Below are 19,582 nucleotides of genomic sequence, written 5' to 3'. Positions count from 1 at the left end.
GCTAGAGTGGCACCGACTGCTGCCGCTTCGTTAAGTAGATTTTTTCACTCCATGTAAGGGCGCTAAAAACCTTGAAACCATTACAAGCAATAATTTAGCTTCGGCATTTCTACTTTTTCTGAGGACTGTGCTGCTTCCCTCTGCAAAGGCCTCTTACGACGACCATTTATGTGACACATGCTGCTAGATGAGGAGCTGGTTAAAAAAAGGGTTAATACAAACTTTACGTCACCTTTGACCGCACAGGGACGTCAGATATTTCAACGACAAAACCGAAAACCGATAAAAACCAATAAAAACCGCGTGCTTGACTACATACCGAAGCGACAATATGAAAAATACGAAACACCATACGCGCTAAAGGCACTATATTAGAGGATAATCGTAGTTCCTCTCACAAGTGCTGTGTAGACGGTTCCAGACAAGCCAATCGCAATGTTGCACCATAATAGGGGGACGCGGAATACTGAAAAGAAGAAAAAATGAATTGATATAGCCTGCTTAGGAAATATCTGTTCTTGCTTACTGGACACAGCATCACACTGCAGAACTTTTGCCCAATTTCCCCTTCAGCGCATAAAAGAAACGGAAAAGCTACACGAAACATTGCGTGAATAAATGAGATGATTGACGACGAAGAGTGTAGTCTCTTCAGATCACAGTATAGAGTTTGTAAATGAAGGTGAAAAACATGGGAAATAACAAACATGTTCCCAAAAAAAAGGAAAATGAAAGCTGTAACGGTAAGGGACAGGAGGAAGGCAGTGTGCGTGAAGGAACAATTGTGGGTTAAAGATATCCTAGTCCAAATCTGGAAGAAATGCGCTTGGGCAGGGCATGCAATGCTAAGGCAAGAAAACCGCTGGTCGTTAAGGGTAACAGACTGGATACCAAGAAAAGGCAAGCGTAGCAGGCGGTGGTAGAATGTTAGATCCGCGTGCATGATTCAGAAATTTGCGGGCACAAGATGGGCGCAGCTGGCACTGGGCTTTATTAATTGCAGAGATAGGGGAGAGGTCTTCGTCCTGCAGCGGGCGCAGTAATAGTGATGATAAGGATAGTAATGAAAATTGAGGTAGCACTATGGGCCTAAAACGTTAGTGCACACTCTTATCTACACCTAAGGAAATTCGCTGGCCCCTACAAGCTACTGCATGTCTATACTTGATATTCTCGCTCTTTCAATGCCTGAAAAAACGAGAGATTGTGCAATCATGCCTGACACGCTCTCAACTGGTAGTCGATCACTTCTCTTTTGGGAGCGAATGGTGGCCTCTACGGTCCAAGTAATTTCTTGCACCTTTACCTATGCCTCTTCCACGCCTAGTTACGCAATGTCTGTACGACTGCACATGTTTGCCTGGAAGGAATAATTCCTTGATCTGAGGAGCCTGTACAAAAATTTGGTTTAATTCTGAATGTTCCCATCGATTCTATCAATGCAAGCCAAGGTTTAGTACATTTTTCTAAAACAATGCAATGCGTTAATGCGATTGATTTTTAGTGTTGCCTTGACTGCATTAGCGATTACTCTTTCAGATACTTTGCAATCAAAACAGAAAGATGAGTACTGCACGAATTTTCAAGGCTATGACGTCACCTGTCTTCTGGGTTAAGGTTAGTAGCTGCGGCTGCAAGAAACCTTTGTTATTTTTTGTAAGGAAAGGTCCCACTACTCCTGGACCACCTAGTAGTTGGTCACAGCTTTGGCATGCTCCACCAGCAATTACTGGCCAGCGGCCGTGCGATCCGTCCGCCGTAGTTCGCACGGGTAGCATTAGGCATCGGTTGGGTCTTTGGGACGACCCTACATTGCCTTTGTTGCATGCCGTTGGTGCACGTCAAGTCATTAGCATTCTGAATTAAGGTAGGGAATATTTTTGAAAGCAATACCTCTGAAACCCTGGAAAGCATCTGTACTTAATTTATGTCCACTTGCCAGTCTACCCACGTGTAGTGCCGGTTACACTTTTGGTAATGCTTTTTTCATCACGCATGGAATTCCCATTTGATCGGCAGCACTTCAGCTTTTAGTCTCAAGAATACATCAAATACTTTAGTTACAGTCGTAGATTTTTTATGCCAGTTCAAACATCCGCTCCAAATTTTGAGTGACGTTGCGTTCCTCATCTGTCAACACGTACTATTACGGTGCAAATAAATGCGAACAGAGCGGAGCCTAGGCGCTCCACTGTTCGCATTTCTTTTAAACACGCTTTAACTTCGGTGGTAGCAAAAAGATGCTATGATGTATTCTAGGATGCTTCTAAAGTCTTTTTCTTACCATCCAGGCAAAAGCACCATCAAAAGAAATTCGAACAGTGGAGTGCATAGGCGCCGCGCTGTTCGCGTTTATTTTCATCGTGATAGTACGTCTGGTTTTAGCCCCGGCTAGGTCTTCTTTCCTGCCTTAGGGCTTCTTCGCTTTTGTTATGCTTTAATACATTCTAAATCTTCACATTTTACTTGCTTGTGTTGCTTAACTCAGGGGTTATCGACTCCAATAGGTCGACTTCTGCTAACTTGTGGGTGCTGTTCCGTACGTTCAAAATCTTGTGTTTTTTAATAAGATCCTATGCTTCCTGGAGAGCTTGCTTAAACTCTGCCTAGCTTCTCTACTTCGTGCAACAAATCCATCCTCCGTGACTTTATTCATAATGATGTCACCCATCGCCTCTGTGCTATGGTCGCGTTGCTGGGCCTTCTTTTCTGGAGCTAGAAGAGGGTGTCGCTTCATGAAGTACTTTTACCCCAACGACAAACATGCTCATGTTCTCCGTGACCACTTTCACTCACTTTGTTTTCAAATCTAAGCTAGTCTCACACTTCCCGATTCAACTGTAGCCCCACTTGGCCTTGTTGTGTGCCTCTAAATCCTGCACGTTGCCTGTATTGGCAGATGTAGTGAAGTCAGTTTCTAGTCTCCTCATTTGGGCAGGTCTGTGTGCACTCATTTTTTTCGCGTTTACTGGATATCGCTTTAATAATTATTGTATAGCTTTGTTGTACAAATAATTGCTCTCACCTGTTATCCTGGAATTGATTTCATAATTAATATTGCCTGCCTCCTTCACCTGCACCTTGGTAGGGACGTCATCTAGCAGTACAGTCTACTAGGTTTTTACTTAATTCGTCTCCGATTCAACAACTTCCTCAAACTCTTTTTCAACGACACGTCATCGTGACTAGGTGTCGATGCTTGCGCCTGCGCTTAAAATAGTGAAGGAAAAATACTGTACCGGTTACGAGTGTTAGTGACGCTGCAGAGATGGATATGGCTGCGACAGATTGCTGCAAGAAAAAAAAAGCGAGTCATTTACCCTTGGAATAAAAATCTCACTGACAGCTCTGCAGCAGCGGAATGCTGAGGAAAGTCGAAGTGTTTTGCAATTCTGATGGAGGGTGCTGAGTTATGTTTGACGTGAGTGGTAGGGTAGTGTATATGCGAGCCTCACGCACTGTCGCTCATTCTTCCATGTAAGGCGGGCGTGACCGGTTCAACAACCAAAACAGGCGAGGGTGAGACTAAACGATCTTGTGGCGCTGTACCTGTTCTCTCGCTTCCGGTCGCATCACTAGTGGGGGCGAGAGTGATACGACACACCAGCAAGGCTCACCACACCTGCTGTGCCTCTCTTCCATGCCTTTTCTGCTCACCCTCCTTCTTGCTACGACACCGGCAATTACGGTTCCATGCAACCGGGAAACATGGGCCTCATAGCTGTCTCTGTAGAACTGCATATCGTGTCCATTATTGGCATAGGAGTTTTAACACCAGTTATAGTGTAAACTGAATGTGAAAAAAAATACTGATGAAAGAAAACTAAAGTATGAGAGAAAGATCGCAGAACACAACATAGCAACTGTAACTTCACGGCACACACCTGCTAGCTTCTGGAAAAGGCTGTGGAGTACATACAGTTCGCAGATAGAATATAAAGGAATCGGTGAGAGCAGAACAGAAATGAAATTTTGTGCAGGAAAAGCTTACAAGGAGTAGGACCCGTCCTGAAAGCTAGCCTATTGTAGGGTGTATAAATTTATTTACAAACTTTCAATCCATACACATCGAAACAAATCATTGTATTACACAAAAGCTGCTCGATTTCACTCACCGTTATAAAGATGTAGACTGCGCACGCCGTTAGGGAAATTTTTGCGTTGAAGCGTAGACGAATGTACTGCGGAGGAAGTGTGATTAAAAATAATCATATTAGCATTTTATAGCACCAATGATACAGCACAGATGTCCAGAAATGAAACACAGAAAGAAGCTTACGCTCCCACTGCTACTACTTATTTTCACACCCAATACGTGGGATTTATTTCTGAGAACACTGCATTTATGCGAAGCTAGGGCGAATGAATCAGCGCCGAAACTGGAATCTTCATACTGCCCCTCTATTACATAGCTTATTTTAATTTAGTGCACTACATTATAGCGGAGAGCAGTCAGGCATCAAGCCGGAGTAGATGCTGTGATTATTTTATGCTTTGTGTACAGCCACGAGAGCAAATATGCAGCAGTTACTATAACTAGAATGCTTGCTTGCTGGTCTAGTTGGTTCATTGTAACTTATGTAACAGCGCAAATAAAATTAAGAAAGGGCGACGATAGAGACAGGGTGAAAAGAGCGCTGACTTCTAATTATTTAATCTGTTGAAGATGCCACGCTAGTTTCTGTAAATATAAAGCGGCGGACCCCACTTTTATGGATAAACGAAATGTTGCTGGTAGTTTCGGTTTGGCGCGTAGGTATGTGAGTAAAAGCACATTCCGGGACTTACCTGAAATATGGACGTGATGCCGAGCTTGTAAACCACCGGTACGAAAACTCTGGTGCCAAAAGGAAATAACAGCATGGGCAACAATGCGCCATAGAAATTGTGCCATCCGTAAGCGTAGTAATAAGCCGACATGGCGACGAGTCCAGTCGATGAGAAGAGCGATGCCACCGTAGAGGCGGCGAGGGGCAGTATTCTAAGCTTCCGGCTACCAAGGAAAATATCGCTCGCCGTCACATCAGATCCGCCTTCGGCAGCAGGCTTCCGGAAGGAGAAGTACAGGCCGACGGCAAAGTTCGCCACAGCCAGAACAACGAAGAGGGCATACTCCAGTACATGCATGGTCGTCAGGATTTCTTTTTCTTAATCTCGCAGGTCACCTTCCACTCACACGCTCGAAAATTAGCCACTGAAGGAATGGGCACTCAATGGGCACTCTCAAGCTGCAAGAGAGCTCATGTGCATCATAAACTCGCGTGCCTAATACGCCGAAGCTCTAACCACCCTGTCCATTTGCTCAAGAAGTCCACAATAAGCCACCTACGTTCCTCTCTAATATCGACACAATAGCGAGATCCAAACCGCGAAGTCAATGCTTAGAACACAATTACGAAAATTCTAGAGCATTGTTTTGAGGGACCTACAGCTGCTCAAAGCAGGAAATCCAAGTCTAGAAATAGCTCAAATCTGCAAGTTGTCTGGGAACAAGGGCTCTTACCACTTCAGTGCACTAGTGTGCTATAATTTCGCTCTTGTTTCGAGCATATGTGCCCCAACACTTACACCAGACAGCGTCACTCCTATGTTGTGTGCGTCCAGTTCCAGCTGCACTTTTAGGGGGGATATTTTTGGGTCGGAAACGTACACAATGAAACGAAAATACTCTGTCGCTTTATGTGGTCCTCCAACTGTGTCAATAATGAGCGTTCCTGCCCTCATTTAAAAACTTTTCATTTGTGAGGCGACTTGAACGTATCACATTGGTCTGAAAAGTCTGAAAAAAAAAACTTCTGCTGCTCAGCATGTGCTCGAAATAATTCGTGTCATATCGCGGAATAACCGCAAAAGCGGCGTCCCTGCTGCGCCTGCAACGTAAGTGTCGTCGTGGTGTGCGACAGGGAGAAAATTACTTCGCTGCATCCTTAAAAGCAGAGAACCAGGTAATGGTAACAGAACTACCTGCCTGCACATTTGCATTATTTCAGACGCGACAATGAATAAAATGTCGCAAACACATTTGCAACCTGCCACGAATGTTGCGCGGTCTATTTGCGTAAACAAACGTTTTAAAGGGAAGCTGATCGTCTTTCTGAGAATCCTCGAGATTCAAGGGTTGAAATGTATGATCAGAAATAGAGGCTTTTACGTCGGTTCCCTCCACTTGCTTGTAAATGAAACCTATAAAGTAAGATGAAATGACGCTTCTGTGAAATGACGCAAGCCGAGAATTTGTGCAGTAGCAATAAAAGTGTTCACGTAATAGCCGAATAAATCTCGAACTATTCCTCAGAGCCTCGGAAATGTCGCAGACAATTAGATTTCTTATTATCGGAGCCTTCGCCCATATCTTGCAATGGTTTCTTCCTTAAAAACAAGTGGTTTTGCGTTCAAAATGCGCTTAGAGATGGGCAACTGCAAAGAAGGCTGAAATCCGTCGCGACTTTAATTATTGACTGCGGCGCCATTTCAAAACGCTAGCCCAAAAACGTATTCGTATGCTTTATCTTCAAGTATAACGTATTCGGCCGCTTTAAGCTTGTTGAATTCCGAAGCGTCTTCAGTTGCCCTTTATGACCCAGCTCTTGCAGTTCCTCCATCGCCTGCCCCGATGATCAATTCAAAATTTCTTACAGGACGGCTCTAGTTAGCAAACAGCCTTTCAAGCCCGCATTTCTCTCCTTTCTCGGCTTCTCCATTTTCTGTTCAATTCACTTATCAATTCAATTAAATATATTTCTCATTTTTTATAAGAGTAAACAAACGCCAGGGCAAGCAACGAAAAGCTACTGATTAGCAGCCTGACGAAGGTTGGTGCCCCCTATGTTTGACACCTTGAAGGGCGGTTGAAGGGAAAGAAAACTTTTTCAATTATCACAGAACAACAACAGCGCACCCATGACAATCGGCATCCTCTGCGGGCGACGTGGCATAATTAAGCTTAATGTGAAATCGGTCTACCCATGGCGACGCTTTGAGTGTGCTTCAGCCCTCTCGGCAACAGTTTAATTTGTGGCAAAGTGGCATGGTGAGGTTTTCCCCGCGCAGTTCACACAGCCTTGCTTATATGGACTAATAATGTCTGTAATCTGGCTATATACCTCATTTCATGCATCAGCGCGAGCCTAGAAACGCTTCTAAGGTTCGAGTTTAGCATAGAATACAAATAATAAAGTCACTGGTTTTTGTACACAAGTTTGATCGAAGGTACTGACCTGATTTTTTTATCAAGCAGTAATAGCACTGCGGTCACCGACAGAACTTTGCACGTTTCCACTGAGTTCAACTGTACGTGTCTGAAACGAAGCAATGAAGTCATTGTTTTTGCTGAGTTTTTCTGAGCGGGAGAGGAATTTTCGTTTTCAAGCGGTCTGCTGATGATGAGTTGCGTCTAAAACTGGTGGCTTTGCACGGAGAACAGCTGTGGTGCCAAGAGTGCATTGCACGCGCTCGTTTGTTTGTTTTTTTTTTGTTATATCGTGATTCGTTGTTTGTGATGGTGACTGATTATGTGACGCTATAGGGGGCTTTCATATGTACTGAACTGCAGCTTCGCTTTAGGCAACTGCTGGAATAAAAGTATATACGAGGTCTGTTAGAGAAGTATCTGAGCGTTGGCCATTGAAAAAAAACTGGCATAACTGGAGCGTTGGAAATCTAATCACCTTCAAAGTAGTCTGCTTGGGACTCCACAAACTTCTCCCAGCGGTGCTGCCATTGTTGGAAGTATTCCGAAAAGGCTCCTTTCGGAATGGAGTTTATCTCGCTGTCGTTGCAGCCATAATGTCATATCTCTTGTCTGAAATCGCGCTTCTTTCATTGGCCTCTTCATTTTGGGAAACAGCCAGAAGTCGCAGGGGGCCACATCAGAAGAGTAACGAGTCTGTTGAACTACAGGAGTCTGGTTTTTCGCCAGAAAAGTCTGAATCAAGTGCGAGGAATGTGCAGGAGCATTGTCGTGATGGATGCGCCAATTTCCTGTTATCCTCAACTCCGGTCTCTTGCGCCGCACAGCACCACGTAGGCGACAGAGGTTATCCCTGTAGTACTCTTTGGTCATTGTTTGACCCTGTGGGGTGCGTACTCGTGGTGTGCCACACGGAGGGAGTCAAAGAAAGCAGTCAGCATCACTTCGACATTGCTGCGCACTTGGCGGGCCTTCTGTGGTCCATGGAATTCCTCCACTTGATGACTGGGATTTGGTTTCCGGGTCGTACCCGTACACCCAGGACTCGTCACCAGTGATTATGGTGTTGATGAAGTCGGGGCCACTGTTTGTCGAATCCAGCATGTCCTGTGAGACTTCAACAAGAAGCTGCTTTTGCTCCACCGTGAGCAGCTTCGGCACGAATTTCGCCGCAACTCTCCCCATGGCCAAATCTTCGACGAGAATGGAGTGTGCAGAAAAATTGGTGATGTCCACCCCTTCCGCAATTTCTCGGATAGTCACACGACAGTCCCGCATCACCACAGCGTTTACTTCGGCAATGACCTGGTCATTTCGGCATGTTGACGGCCGACCATAACGTGGCTCTCTCTCCACCGATGTACGGCCGTCTTTAAATCAATTGTACCACTGCTTAATCTGTGCGCTGCTCATAGCATCGTCACCGAAATCCGTCTGAATATTAAGAATGGTTTCCACTTGGCTGTCGCCCAGTTTCTGGCAACATTTGATGCAGTAGCGCTGCTCCTGTCGCTCCGCCATTTTCCTAGCAATAAAAAACCAATGAGAGCACTGCGCACTGCCTCACTGAAACGCTGAGGCCCAGAGACTGCCGCTATCCGCAGGCGGGAAAAAATTCGTGCATGCGCACGAAGGTTCAAGATCAGCTGATGCAAGCGCGCTTGTTTCATATTCATCAGTTGTTCGCAAAAAAAAATAAAGTCGGATACTTTTCTAACAGACCTCATATATCGAAGACGACAACAGCCGTGGATCATATGTCGAACCCTGGATGGCAAATACTCTGAAACGCTTTCACCAGAAAGTTTTCCTGTTTAATTAGACCCCTATTAGTTGACTGCAGAGCGGCTTATAAACAAGCGATGTCATAGATTGGAAACATGTTTGCTGATTCGATTGAGGGTTGACCGTTCACATTCGGCAACGTGAAGAACTATGGCAGTGGGCAGATAGCTGGGTGTCAAAATTTAAAGCTCAAAATTTATTTTTCCTCACAATTATCACCATCATCTGCAGTGGAACTTCACCTCAAATTAGGCTTCTGTGAAATCAATGCCCTATAATTATGGACAGACCCTCTCTATGGGTCTTAACCTAGCATTTAGCCCTTAACCCTAACATGGGTATGGACCTGTACGCGCTGATAGCTGCAGCTCTTCGGGATCGACTTCTTAGATTAGAAAATAAAGAGCACTTCAGGCATCCTTTCTTAGTGTACAGTGTTGCTGAGGCATTCTATTTGTCGTTTAGAAAAGAGCTTTCGCGTTGTGTTGAACGGAAAAAGCGCAAATGTCTCTTCGGTTCGGAGTATCCCACCGTAGACATCATCACGCTGACCAGGATTATTTAATTCTATAAATCCACCCCACTCCTCCGTCCTCGTTCATCGCAGTATGGTTGCGCCAAAAGACATTTGCTGTGGGAAGAAATGCACATCTGGTAACGGAACCCTGCCCGATAATATCCCTGTCATGCAAAGGGCATGCACAGTTGTTTCTCCCCCATCGCTCTAGTTTAGGGCCATAGCCCCCTAGGCTACATGATCGACATGATCGACTAGGGTGACCCCACCCGTCTAATACTTTATATTTGCGCAATACATAACTGAACTAATTGTGATGTTTACTTTATGTCAAACGGGCATCTGCGGCCCGTTGGTTTAATACACTACTTAAAAGTAAAAGCAGCGGTCGTGCTTTTATACACGCTATTTCCAAGTTCTTCCTACCAGGGGTGGCAGCCGTCATCGTTACGCCCCTTGATAGCGAACTGTTACTCTGCGTCCCAAATACAGGCCGCAATAATAAGGCACCAAAAATCTTTTCAGATTGCAGGTGCCGACCAGTGCCCCCTTTACATAACCGTCAATATCATAACTCTGATAATTATAGACAGCATTCCCGCCCGGTTTTCATGATCAGGATGCTCAGAAGTTCAAAAGTGACAAAATTTCAGCACTTCAAGAAGCAGCCATACTGACAGGCTTCTTATGAGCCGTTCGTATGGAATTCTAGAAATATGGAGTCCGTAAGATAAAAGAAAAATATATGGAAGTTCACATCTCGCTTGCACAGTGTACATCAGCATTACACAAAATTTCTCTACGAATTCTATACAGTGTACTTGACGTCATATGGAGTCCGTAAGTGTCCCTACGTCTATCTATGCAGTCCATACCGACTCTTTATGATCCGTACAAACTGTATAACATATCTCATGGAATTGTATGGAATTATGGAACTCGTCATACGTAAACTTTCAGCGTTTCCGTTTCAGCGTTAGCGCAATCTTTCTTGGCAGCGCTACGATGGTGGCTGATATAGCTGCCCAGCTGTGCAGAAGCGACACATCAAAAAACAAGCCGCAAATATGCAAGCTCATTGCTTTCTGCGTAAGGATACCTTAAGTAAACTGCGAGTCAGCATCCAAGTGCTAAATAACTCCATCTTATTTTCTGCATTGTCCTTTTGAGAAATAAATTTCCTCACAGCACCGGTCCTCTGGGCCGTCGTTTTGCTGGTGGTGTGGAACAGATTTAATTCCACTAAAAGTTCTAAATCTGCTCAGGAATGTTATATTATAGTTGGCTAAAGCTTGCTATACCCAATGGCGCGAGCTCAGGCAAGGTTCTTTTTATTCTTTGAAAAGCATCACTGTTAAAAGGCACACATAACCAACGCTCCATGGTAGTTTACCTAGATCAGGAACACATGATGGTTTTCGTGTGACGTACTCTTCGTTTGTGTAGAATTGAAGCATATATGGTGGCACGCTGAACGCTCTAGGGCTCGTACTGTGGGCATACTCGAGGCTGTTCAACAGAAAAACAGCACGGAAAAAGGCAAGACACGCCGATACATCTCGAGAGAAAAGAAAAACGAAAGTATCTTCCAACTGGCAACAGTGAGCAAAAACGTCGCCGACCTAGCTTCAAATCACTTTACAAGCAGCAGATGAATGTGGTTGGTTGGTTGCTTTTTGAGGAAAGGAAATGGCGCAGTATTTGTCTCACATGTCTCGGTGGACACCTGAACCACGTCCTAAGGGAAGGAAGGAAGGTGGCAGTTAAAGAAGAAAGAGGGAAAGGGGTGCAGGAGTGGAGTGTCACAAAAAGCTACAAATCTTTACATTAGATCGCTATTCTTTATTATAAGAAGATTATCCTATACAGCTGCACTCCCCCCTCCCCCCCCCTCCCCCCCCCAATTTACACTCTTTTTGATGGTCAGTTCGCGCTTGCATTAGGAAGAGGCGTCCAATACGAACACCAATATGCCAAGCAGGTTGCCGAATATTAATTTTGGTGTTCTTACAAATGGTCAGACTGAAGCGAACGTAGTAACAAAAGTACCCTCCGACGTACTGGATGTCACAGCGTAAGGCACGCACACTAGCCTGCTAGCTGTTAAGGCAGCAGCAGAGATACAAGATTGGCTGAAGCACTCACGAAAGCCCACGAGGAACCGCGGAAGATGCTGGTAATAGGCGTGAAAATCACAAATAAGTTCAGCGAGTTCTCATGTCAGATTATCAGTTTTTCCTATTGCGCACAGATTAACAGTATCCGTACAGCATATAGTGAATAAATTCACAATCTTAATGCCGGTATTCCTAGAATTAGTCATTATAATGGCTCCGTAATCATTTAAGCTTGCCTATTTACTAGGATTCTGGGTGAATGGATTGTTTCTCACCGTTTTAATTGCATAACTGATACTGACTTTTTTTTCTTTGTTTTTCATGAGTCGAGCGTCCGACCTCAGCCGCACAATATGGGCTTTAGGTGACGTTAAGTCAGCTCGCCATTGAAATCTGGAAAAGCGAGATGAGGTCGCCTAAGGAGACCTCGACCTCAGCTGATGAGGTTCTGGCTGAGTGAGATCGCCAATTTTTTTTTTTTTTTCACGCTCAGGTGAGGTCGAGGACTTTTTGATCAAATGCGCACGTGTGCAATGACACAAGGAGAAAATATAAAGCTTTACAGGATGGTTACCCCCCGCAACGTGAATTCCAGCAACAGCTGGAGTTCGTCGAATATAGCGACGGAAAAGACGCGTGTGAGACAGAGCAATGTGACACTTGTATCAGGACGGTGGCTATGTTGCCAGTGAAGTTCTAAACAACATGCTGCGCATCGCGAAGTTAGTGCGTCTGCAGCGCCTGTACCTCCATAGCGTCTGCTGCAGCATCACTATATGGTATTACTACTCAAGCGGCTTATTTCATTTCCAACCCTTCACGTCAGGATTGCGAACGATGCGCCGCAGACCAACAAGCCTGCTTTAATTCATCACGCGGTGGGACTCAGACTCCAGGCCCGCAGCTGCTGGCTGCTGTTGCGTACTCAAGCTCTCTTCAACCCTGACCACCTTCTTCTCCCTTCGGCACGCCCTCACTCCTTTCTATTCTCTTCTCTCACTTCTTCCTTCTGCGGATCACTCCGCTATCACCAGAAACGAGAACTTCCCTTGTAAAATAAACGTTTCGGAGCAGCTGCAAGAATACTTTTGCCTTAGTATAAGGCACTATAGGGCAGGTCCTGCTTTTGGGGCTTTAAGAACTTCGCACTGGTGTAATGCTGTAATGCACCTTGCCTCATTGTTGCTTCTAGTGCGTTGTTTACTTGGTTTCGCACTTTCGAATGTTGATCGCTGAGAAGGCCACCAACAACCCTAACCGTTCTCTCGTCGGTGGCAAGAAAAAAAAATGAGATGAAAATCTTTCCGTGTTGCTTGTACGTGTTACTAGTTGGGTTCGTTTTTGGTAAACGGAGTGCTGAAAGATTCAGATTCAGCACACAGTCCATCGTTCTAATCATACTTTTAGTTCCGCTTTCTGAGCACGTTATGGGCTAGCTTGATCAGGAGCGGCAGAAGTATTACAGGTGTTTTGCTGTGCGGGGAACGTGGGAAAGACAGCTCTTCCATGAGGCAGTGTGCGCTTGTTTGAGACGGTGGTGTAGAGAGACGATTTTAACTATCTCGTACAGGGGTGCTACATCATATTTCTACCAGTAAGGTCGTCCCTCCTTGGGGGCAGATAGCGCACCCAGGCACCCCGTGTATGCTGTCCAGTGTGCAGTCATTGCGAAGAATATACAGCTGAATGGGTTCGCTTCTAAGCCATTTAGCGGGACTATTAGCACATTTGACAGTCCTAAGCTTAGGAGGGTTGAGGACGCAAGTTCCTGCCACCTTCGTGAGCTTAGGGTATGCAAGAGGAGCCGTGCTGCTGGGCTCAAAAGCAGACTCCTTGGGCTGTATACGTTTGACAAAGACTGTAATTATGTGTGTCATTACTGCTTGAGCGTGCACACTAGTTTTTAGCGCCAACTTGAAGCGGGAAGGCAGAGAGAAGAGGTTGGAGGATCATGTCTTTTCAGAGCTCTTGGAACTCGGGTGCACTTTTTTCATGTAGTTTCTTGCGATGTTCGAGTGGGTCGCCGACGCCAGCCAAGGATGTGGGAGTTCGCGTAGTTCCTCCAGCGGCTCACTGTGCGCGCGCTTTCGAGTTCTCCTTCAGTGTTCTCCTCTCTTGTTCTCTCTAGTTTATGCTAACTGCAGCTTTGCTGTTTTGAAAGATTTTCCTCCTAATCACGGTGAGCCGCTCTAAAACGCGGCAATGTTTGTTACTTACAGCATCTTTTCAAATTATACTTTCACTAGTCATACCTGTCAGGCACACAGAACCTCCAGAGCTTCAAGAACAAAACAAGCGGGAAGCCCATGACCAGAAAGAAGTAAAGGACTCAATGTGCTGACTATCGGCTCACTTCACTTCACTTTATTACCTTAAAGAACCCAGGTAGGGGGTATTACATAAGGGGATATTACATTCTTTTACCGCCAAAGTAGCGAGTATGCACAGAAAAAAGTAACGTAATAAAAACAAACAAAAGGTGAGGAAACCTAGGCGACACAAAAGCAGCCCTTTCTGGACCAATCGTAGAGCAGGTCATGTACTCATATAAACTACGCTAACACTATTAAAGTAAGCTGACAGCAAGTGGCACAGGCAAGAGTACAGTGGTATATTGCGAGGCTTATCTTTGTAAACCCTGCACACCGGCCCTGGGTCGCACCCGCGTCCTCAAGATGAAGAAGCCAGCGAGGAAGGGCAGATTTGAAGCGCTGATCATTGAGCCGTGAGGCCCGGATTGCGTAAGCACACCGTTTGCTAGCCTTGTTTAAATTAAAACGCGTTATATGACTGCATGAGTTGATCTGGAATGCTCCCAGCATTGATTTTACTATGCCTCCTCCTGGATGCCTTATAATTTCGGTACTTTCCGTGCCTTCATCTTTTCTGAGTATATTCGAGGTTGTCGGAATAGGAGAATCGGTCGATATTCAGCGTGGTGTGTCGTATGGTTCCTTGCGGTCCAATGTTTGGCACCATGTTTTCTATTGCTAAGGATGCGCTAGCATGCCCAAGTAGCTGCCTTAATCTCTCCGAGCCTCTTTGCAGGAAGAGCTCATTCTGTGAACCCCAAACTTGGCCTCTTCGGGATTACATCGCTGGCTTTTAAATAACGCAAAAGCTGTTCAAGGGCCCTATTCCTTTTCCAGTTGAAGAGGCCAGTTGAAGATGACAAAACAATCGCTAAAAACAGGGAAAAAACTTATTGAATCACGCGATAACTGATAATGTGAATTAAATACATTCTATTAGTTTACTGACGCTGATTAGGACCAATCTAATATAATAGCTAGCCGAAACACGGTCAACTTTCCGGTGCCTGTGAAAGCGGCTGGGAATTAGAACCATTGCAAGTTATGATTCTAGTGCTGGCTACGCACGATTTCAGCGTATGAATCGGTTATTTACTACCTTGACTGATTGCGTAGGCTCATGTTGCTGAGATCATAGGAAGATCGAGCAGTATGGCAAATACGGACTGGCAGGCTCTCCGAGCACTCGCATCAAACTGTTTACACATGTGAATTTCTGTTCAGAGCACAAGATAGCGTCTTGCCGGCGGTGATATTGGATGCACCCTCTCACTGCTTATCAAGAGCGAGTGTGAACTCCTCAGCAATGTAGCACGGTTAAGTAGTTGCGAGGAGACCAGAACAAATTAGAAATGTCAGCTTAATAAAGGGAGATAAACCTTTGCAGCACTACAAGCCGACGGCCTTCACCGTGCAGTGCTTTTATTTTCCTATTTCTGTTCTCGCCTACCAGTTATGCGCACATTAAGGATTTTTATATCTTTTAAAGCGACAGCATTCAAGGTCCCGTTACCCAGAAATTTTGGCGCCGGCGTTTGCCGGCGTCGTTAGCGAAAAATTACGAGCATGACTCTGGCAGGTGGCGCAGAGAGAGCAACGTTTTCTGAAGTTGTGGTAACAAATAGCTATGGCACTGTACAGAGAACTTGGAGACTTACTTAGAGGCACCTTGACCAAAAAGGACAGAAAATAGAAGATCTTAACAATGGCCTCCTCGTTATAAAGGTCCGGAAAGAAACGAGCAGTGTAACATCACTAAAGAGAATAAGTCATTGGAGCTCATGAGAAAAACTGCAATATTTATAAGCAAACTTCCGCTGCACAGGATGCGAATCAACATTGATGCCAACTGTTGACCGGAAGAGAAAGCACAATGCACGTCGCGCTTGAGTAAGGGGCTAGTAGAGAAAATGGCGGATCCGAGCAAAATGATCGATGGTAGCTGACACATCACGTCGATGCCTTGTTGGTACTGACAAGCATTCAAGGACACACGGATTCGATAGTAAGTGATACGAAACAGCAAAGAGGAAATTTAGACTTTTACTGTTACAGACTTCAATTCACGGCACCGCGTATCAGACCACACATCAAGTGGATGCTATTCACATCAGCATTAATGTTGCCTCTGTTATTCGCAAGGGGAACAATGTTTTTGCGCTAACATCGCATGAAAGACACAAATCTACCTGCTGTAAATTTATTGAGCATGAAGCTACCAACAAAAATTTTTAAATTCTCTTGTTGCTCTGGCGAAAAAACTTACCACCTGTATCTTCTACAACTGAAGGTTAAAAGCATTTCTGTTAATTTTTGTCCTAAATAACCACTCATTTCTGTGTTTATGAATGAGATATGATATATCTTTGCTAGAATTTAGAACTGTTATCTGGTATAGGAAAGTTTGAGAGCCATAATTTGTTCTTATTCTGGGTGGCCTGGTACAGTAATCTCTTAGCTGGTATTTTAGGTGTTCGTCAGTAGGAAAGCCGCTTCGCTTGAACTTTACATGAATCTTGGACACCTGTATTCCTAGGCATGGTCCTGGCCAAGGTTTGTAGACTGCAGTAATTCAAGTAGACTTCTTTGTATTCAAGGTGTGGGCAGAAGCTGAAGTTCATTTTACCCAAAAGCTGAAAACAGTTACACAAGCATTGCATGCACTAAATATTTCCTGCAATAATATGTGTTTACGGTTAGTAATGTTAGCGGAGCAAATCGAGAGCCGGCTGGGTAGATATCGTAGTCAACCCCATAGCACTCACACCATGCTGTCAGAGGAATTCCGGCTCCCATCGCCTTGTTCGGCCAAGCCTCCTTATAACGCCGAAAGGGGCAGGCGACAGCACTCGTATGATTCGTCAGTGTACTGCCATGGGCGTTCATCCTTGTGCGTTCGATGCACACCTCAGCAATGTTTTGCGTCCAACTCAATTTGCGCCGCTAGAAACTCGTCGGATGTGGTTATAGGGGCACGCCGGAGGCGGGTTTTGTAGGACTCGTGTGAAAAGCACCAACCCTGTCTCTTTCTCATAGGACCGCCAAGCGCGTAGCCCCAGTGGCGGTATAGTGCTGGTCTAGTGTATGATACGGTGCTTCTTTGGCAGTTTGCGCGCAAAGCCTGCTCACAGTTAGCCTCACGGCGTCCCCAACGTGGGAAGTGCACAGCAGTGTTCACAAAACGTTTTCTAAGCCGAGGGCATGCCTCCTATTCCTTTCCGCTGAGGGCCGAACATTTGTTAGGCGAGACGCTGATGAGGCAGGCCGCAAAGGGCACCTACGTCTTTTAAGCCATGCCTTAGGCAGCGAGGATTTGGGCAAACAGAATTGCAGTGACACGGACAGAATGAACGAGTGCTTCGAGAGTGTGAAGGATAATAGCGCTTCTTTGTTTTCTGGGTTTATGCCTCGTTCTGTTTCTTCATGAGACAGGTCTTCCATTGTGGAAGATGAGGAACGTGTGAGCAGCTTCTATGGCGGCTACCCTATTCCGAAGCCCTACCCCTTGCGTTTAGAATTCATTTTTCTGGCGCAAAGAACTTCCGAAACAGAAAAAGCCATTCGTCGCGCAAAGTTTGTAGATACGAACTCCAATGCCTGAGCCTCGATCACATTTCGTGTGAATTGAAGCTGTTCTTTACATATACCGCCCGTTCTTTAGCTGACTTAGAACTGTTTTACAGTTCACTGCGGCAACTAGAAACAATGAATGGTGCTTAGCTTCTGCATTTTTCTACCCCACTGTTCTCGATTCAGTAACACAGAACTGCTGCTTACATATGGCACGCAGGTAACGCTCACGACGACACGTGAAAATTCCACTGGGCTGTGATGAAGAACCTTGTTGAGGCTCATTATATGTTACTAAGGAATTGACGGACAGCAGTCTCGAACAAGCTAGAAGAAATATTACATGCCCTCTTCTCGCTCTTGGTTTCGGCTATACAACTGTGACCACTTTTTCAGATGCGGAAAACTTACAATTTCGTCCCAAAGGAGAAATCGAAAGATTCCATGTGAAAATGCTTTACTGCCGAATAATATCCGTCAGCTCGAATTAAGATTCTTCCATTCACTAGATACAAGCCGTCGTGTCGTATAATGCGTATACCGGTTCTTTCAATCAAGGCTCTTAGTATGTGAGGCGTCAAGTAAGCGTTTGCAGCAGAGTTCTTTGATAGGCAACGACAAATCTCGAATCACAACCGGTCCCCTGAGTGGGATAGTTAAAAACTGTTATTTGAACTTTGGTATCTAGCTTACTAGAAAATATTAATCTTCTCTCAGAGAATCTTTCTTTTCTGAAATTCATCATCACAGGCCGGACATGTTCAGCGTAGGCCAATGGTCTCTCCTATGTTTCTCGAATTAACCCGGTGCCGTGCCAGCTGCGGCCACCTTATCACAGAAACTTCCAAATATCATTCGCCTACTTTCTACCGCGTATTGCAACGCTTGCTTACTATTCGAATTTACTACGTTAACATTAACGACCCTCGGTTATTTTACCTTTAATTACATGCTCTGCCCAAGCCCATTTATTCTTGATTTTTACTAGGAAATCATTAACTCGCGGTTCTCTCTCACCCACTACGCTGTGCTCCTCACTCCTGACGCACCTATCATTTTCCTCACCACAGCGCTCACTGCGTTACCCTTAAAATAGGTTTTACGCTTTTCTTTAGCCTTCACCTTTCAGCCCCATAGGTGAGTGCAGGTAAGATGCAGCTTTATCTCCTTTCCTCTTTAGAGATACTGGTTTACTTCCTTTGATGATCTCAAAAAAGCTGCGAAATGTGCGCCACCCCATCCTTTTTTCTTCTAGGTGTTTCAGTCTCGAGGTCCGGATCTGTGGCCACTGCCTGCCATATGTAGATGCTTTCCCTTTACCACTTCCACCCCTCGCTCTCCAAGTGTATAACTTTAGTTTAGTTTTCTGCATATTACATTTTAGACCTAGCATACTGGTTTTCCAGTGGTTTTCCAGTATTATCCATTAACTCTTATCCACAACTATTCCCAAACCAGGTCTCTGAATACCTCCTGTAAACTAGAGGTGAATAACACTGAAGTGATCGCGTCTCCTTGCCTAACACCATTCCTTATTATAAAGAGTTCTAGGCACCGCGAGATCTGAAATTACTACTTTGGAAATGCTTTTTGTGTGCTTCAGAAGCTCTGTTTTAAAATTTTAATAGGAAACTCGGTAGAAAATCGGGGTTACTGTAACTGACAAACATTTCTTCAAATGGCGACTTCGGCATCACTTTGAGGCAAACAAGTATGCGTGATTTATATCTATCTATTAACAGTTGGAAGTGGCACTTGCGTTTGTCGTTTTGTACAAAGTGTTGTGTCGTTTTTTTAGTTAAAAATGTAGAACCAACTATGCCTGCTATGTAAGTTGGTGATGTATTCTGCAGCTTTTGCTAGCTTATGTAACTTAACGGAGTCGCGCATTGGAGCACCCTCAGCCTATCAGTTCGCTTTATTCGTCTTTCTGTGATCAACCACACGAACAGTGAACGGTTTGACACGACATGGAACAGAGAGTAGATCCAACCGACGTGTCCTCTTTCTGCATTACACACTGACCTACGGCTGTTATCCAAATGAAATCGTGTATTTTTGGCTATACATGGTTTATAATTCTTTCATATAA

At 44.9% G+C, this 19,582-nt stretch overlaps 1 protein-coding gene across 1 annotated transcript in view; it reads right to left on the bottom strand.

Annotated features, from left to right (window-relative positions):
* Window positions 1–5,127, bottom strand: part of LOC149347233 (sodium-coupled monocarboxylate transporter 1-like) — a 30,217-nt gene extending 25,090 nt beyond the window's left edge. Inside the window, exons 1-4 of the mRNA XM_089541530.1 lie at window positions 4,789–5,127; window positions 4,116–4,181; window positions 3,240–3,291; window positions 399–466 (exon numbers count right to left, since the gene is read on the bottom strand). Of these exons, the coding sequence (XP_089397656.1) occupies window positions 399–466; window positions 3,240–3,291; window positions 4,116–4,181; window positions 4,789–5,127 (525 nt within the window). The remainder of the gene's footprint in view (window positions 1–398; window positions 467–3,239; window positions 3,292–4,115; window positions 4,182–4,788) is intronic.
* Window positions 5,128–19,582: the final 14,455 nt, after the last annotated feature.

This window comes from Amblyomma mixtum, chromosome 4 (genome assembly GCF_055824585.1).
Source record: "Amblyomma mixtum isolate Tamu chromosome 4, ASM5582458v1, whole genome shotgun sequence".
NCBI lineage: Eukaryota > Metazoa > Arthropoda > Arachnida > Ixodida > Ixodidae > Amblyomma > Amblyomma mixtum.
Note: the sequence above shows the minus strand (reverse complement) of the source record. Positions and strands in the feature narration are given on the sequence as shown.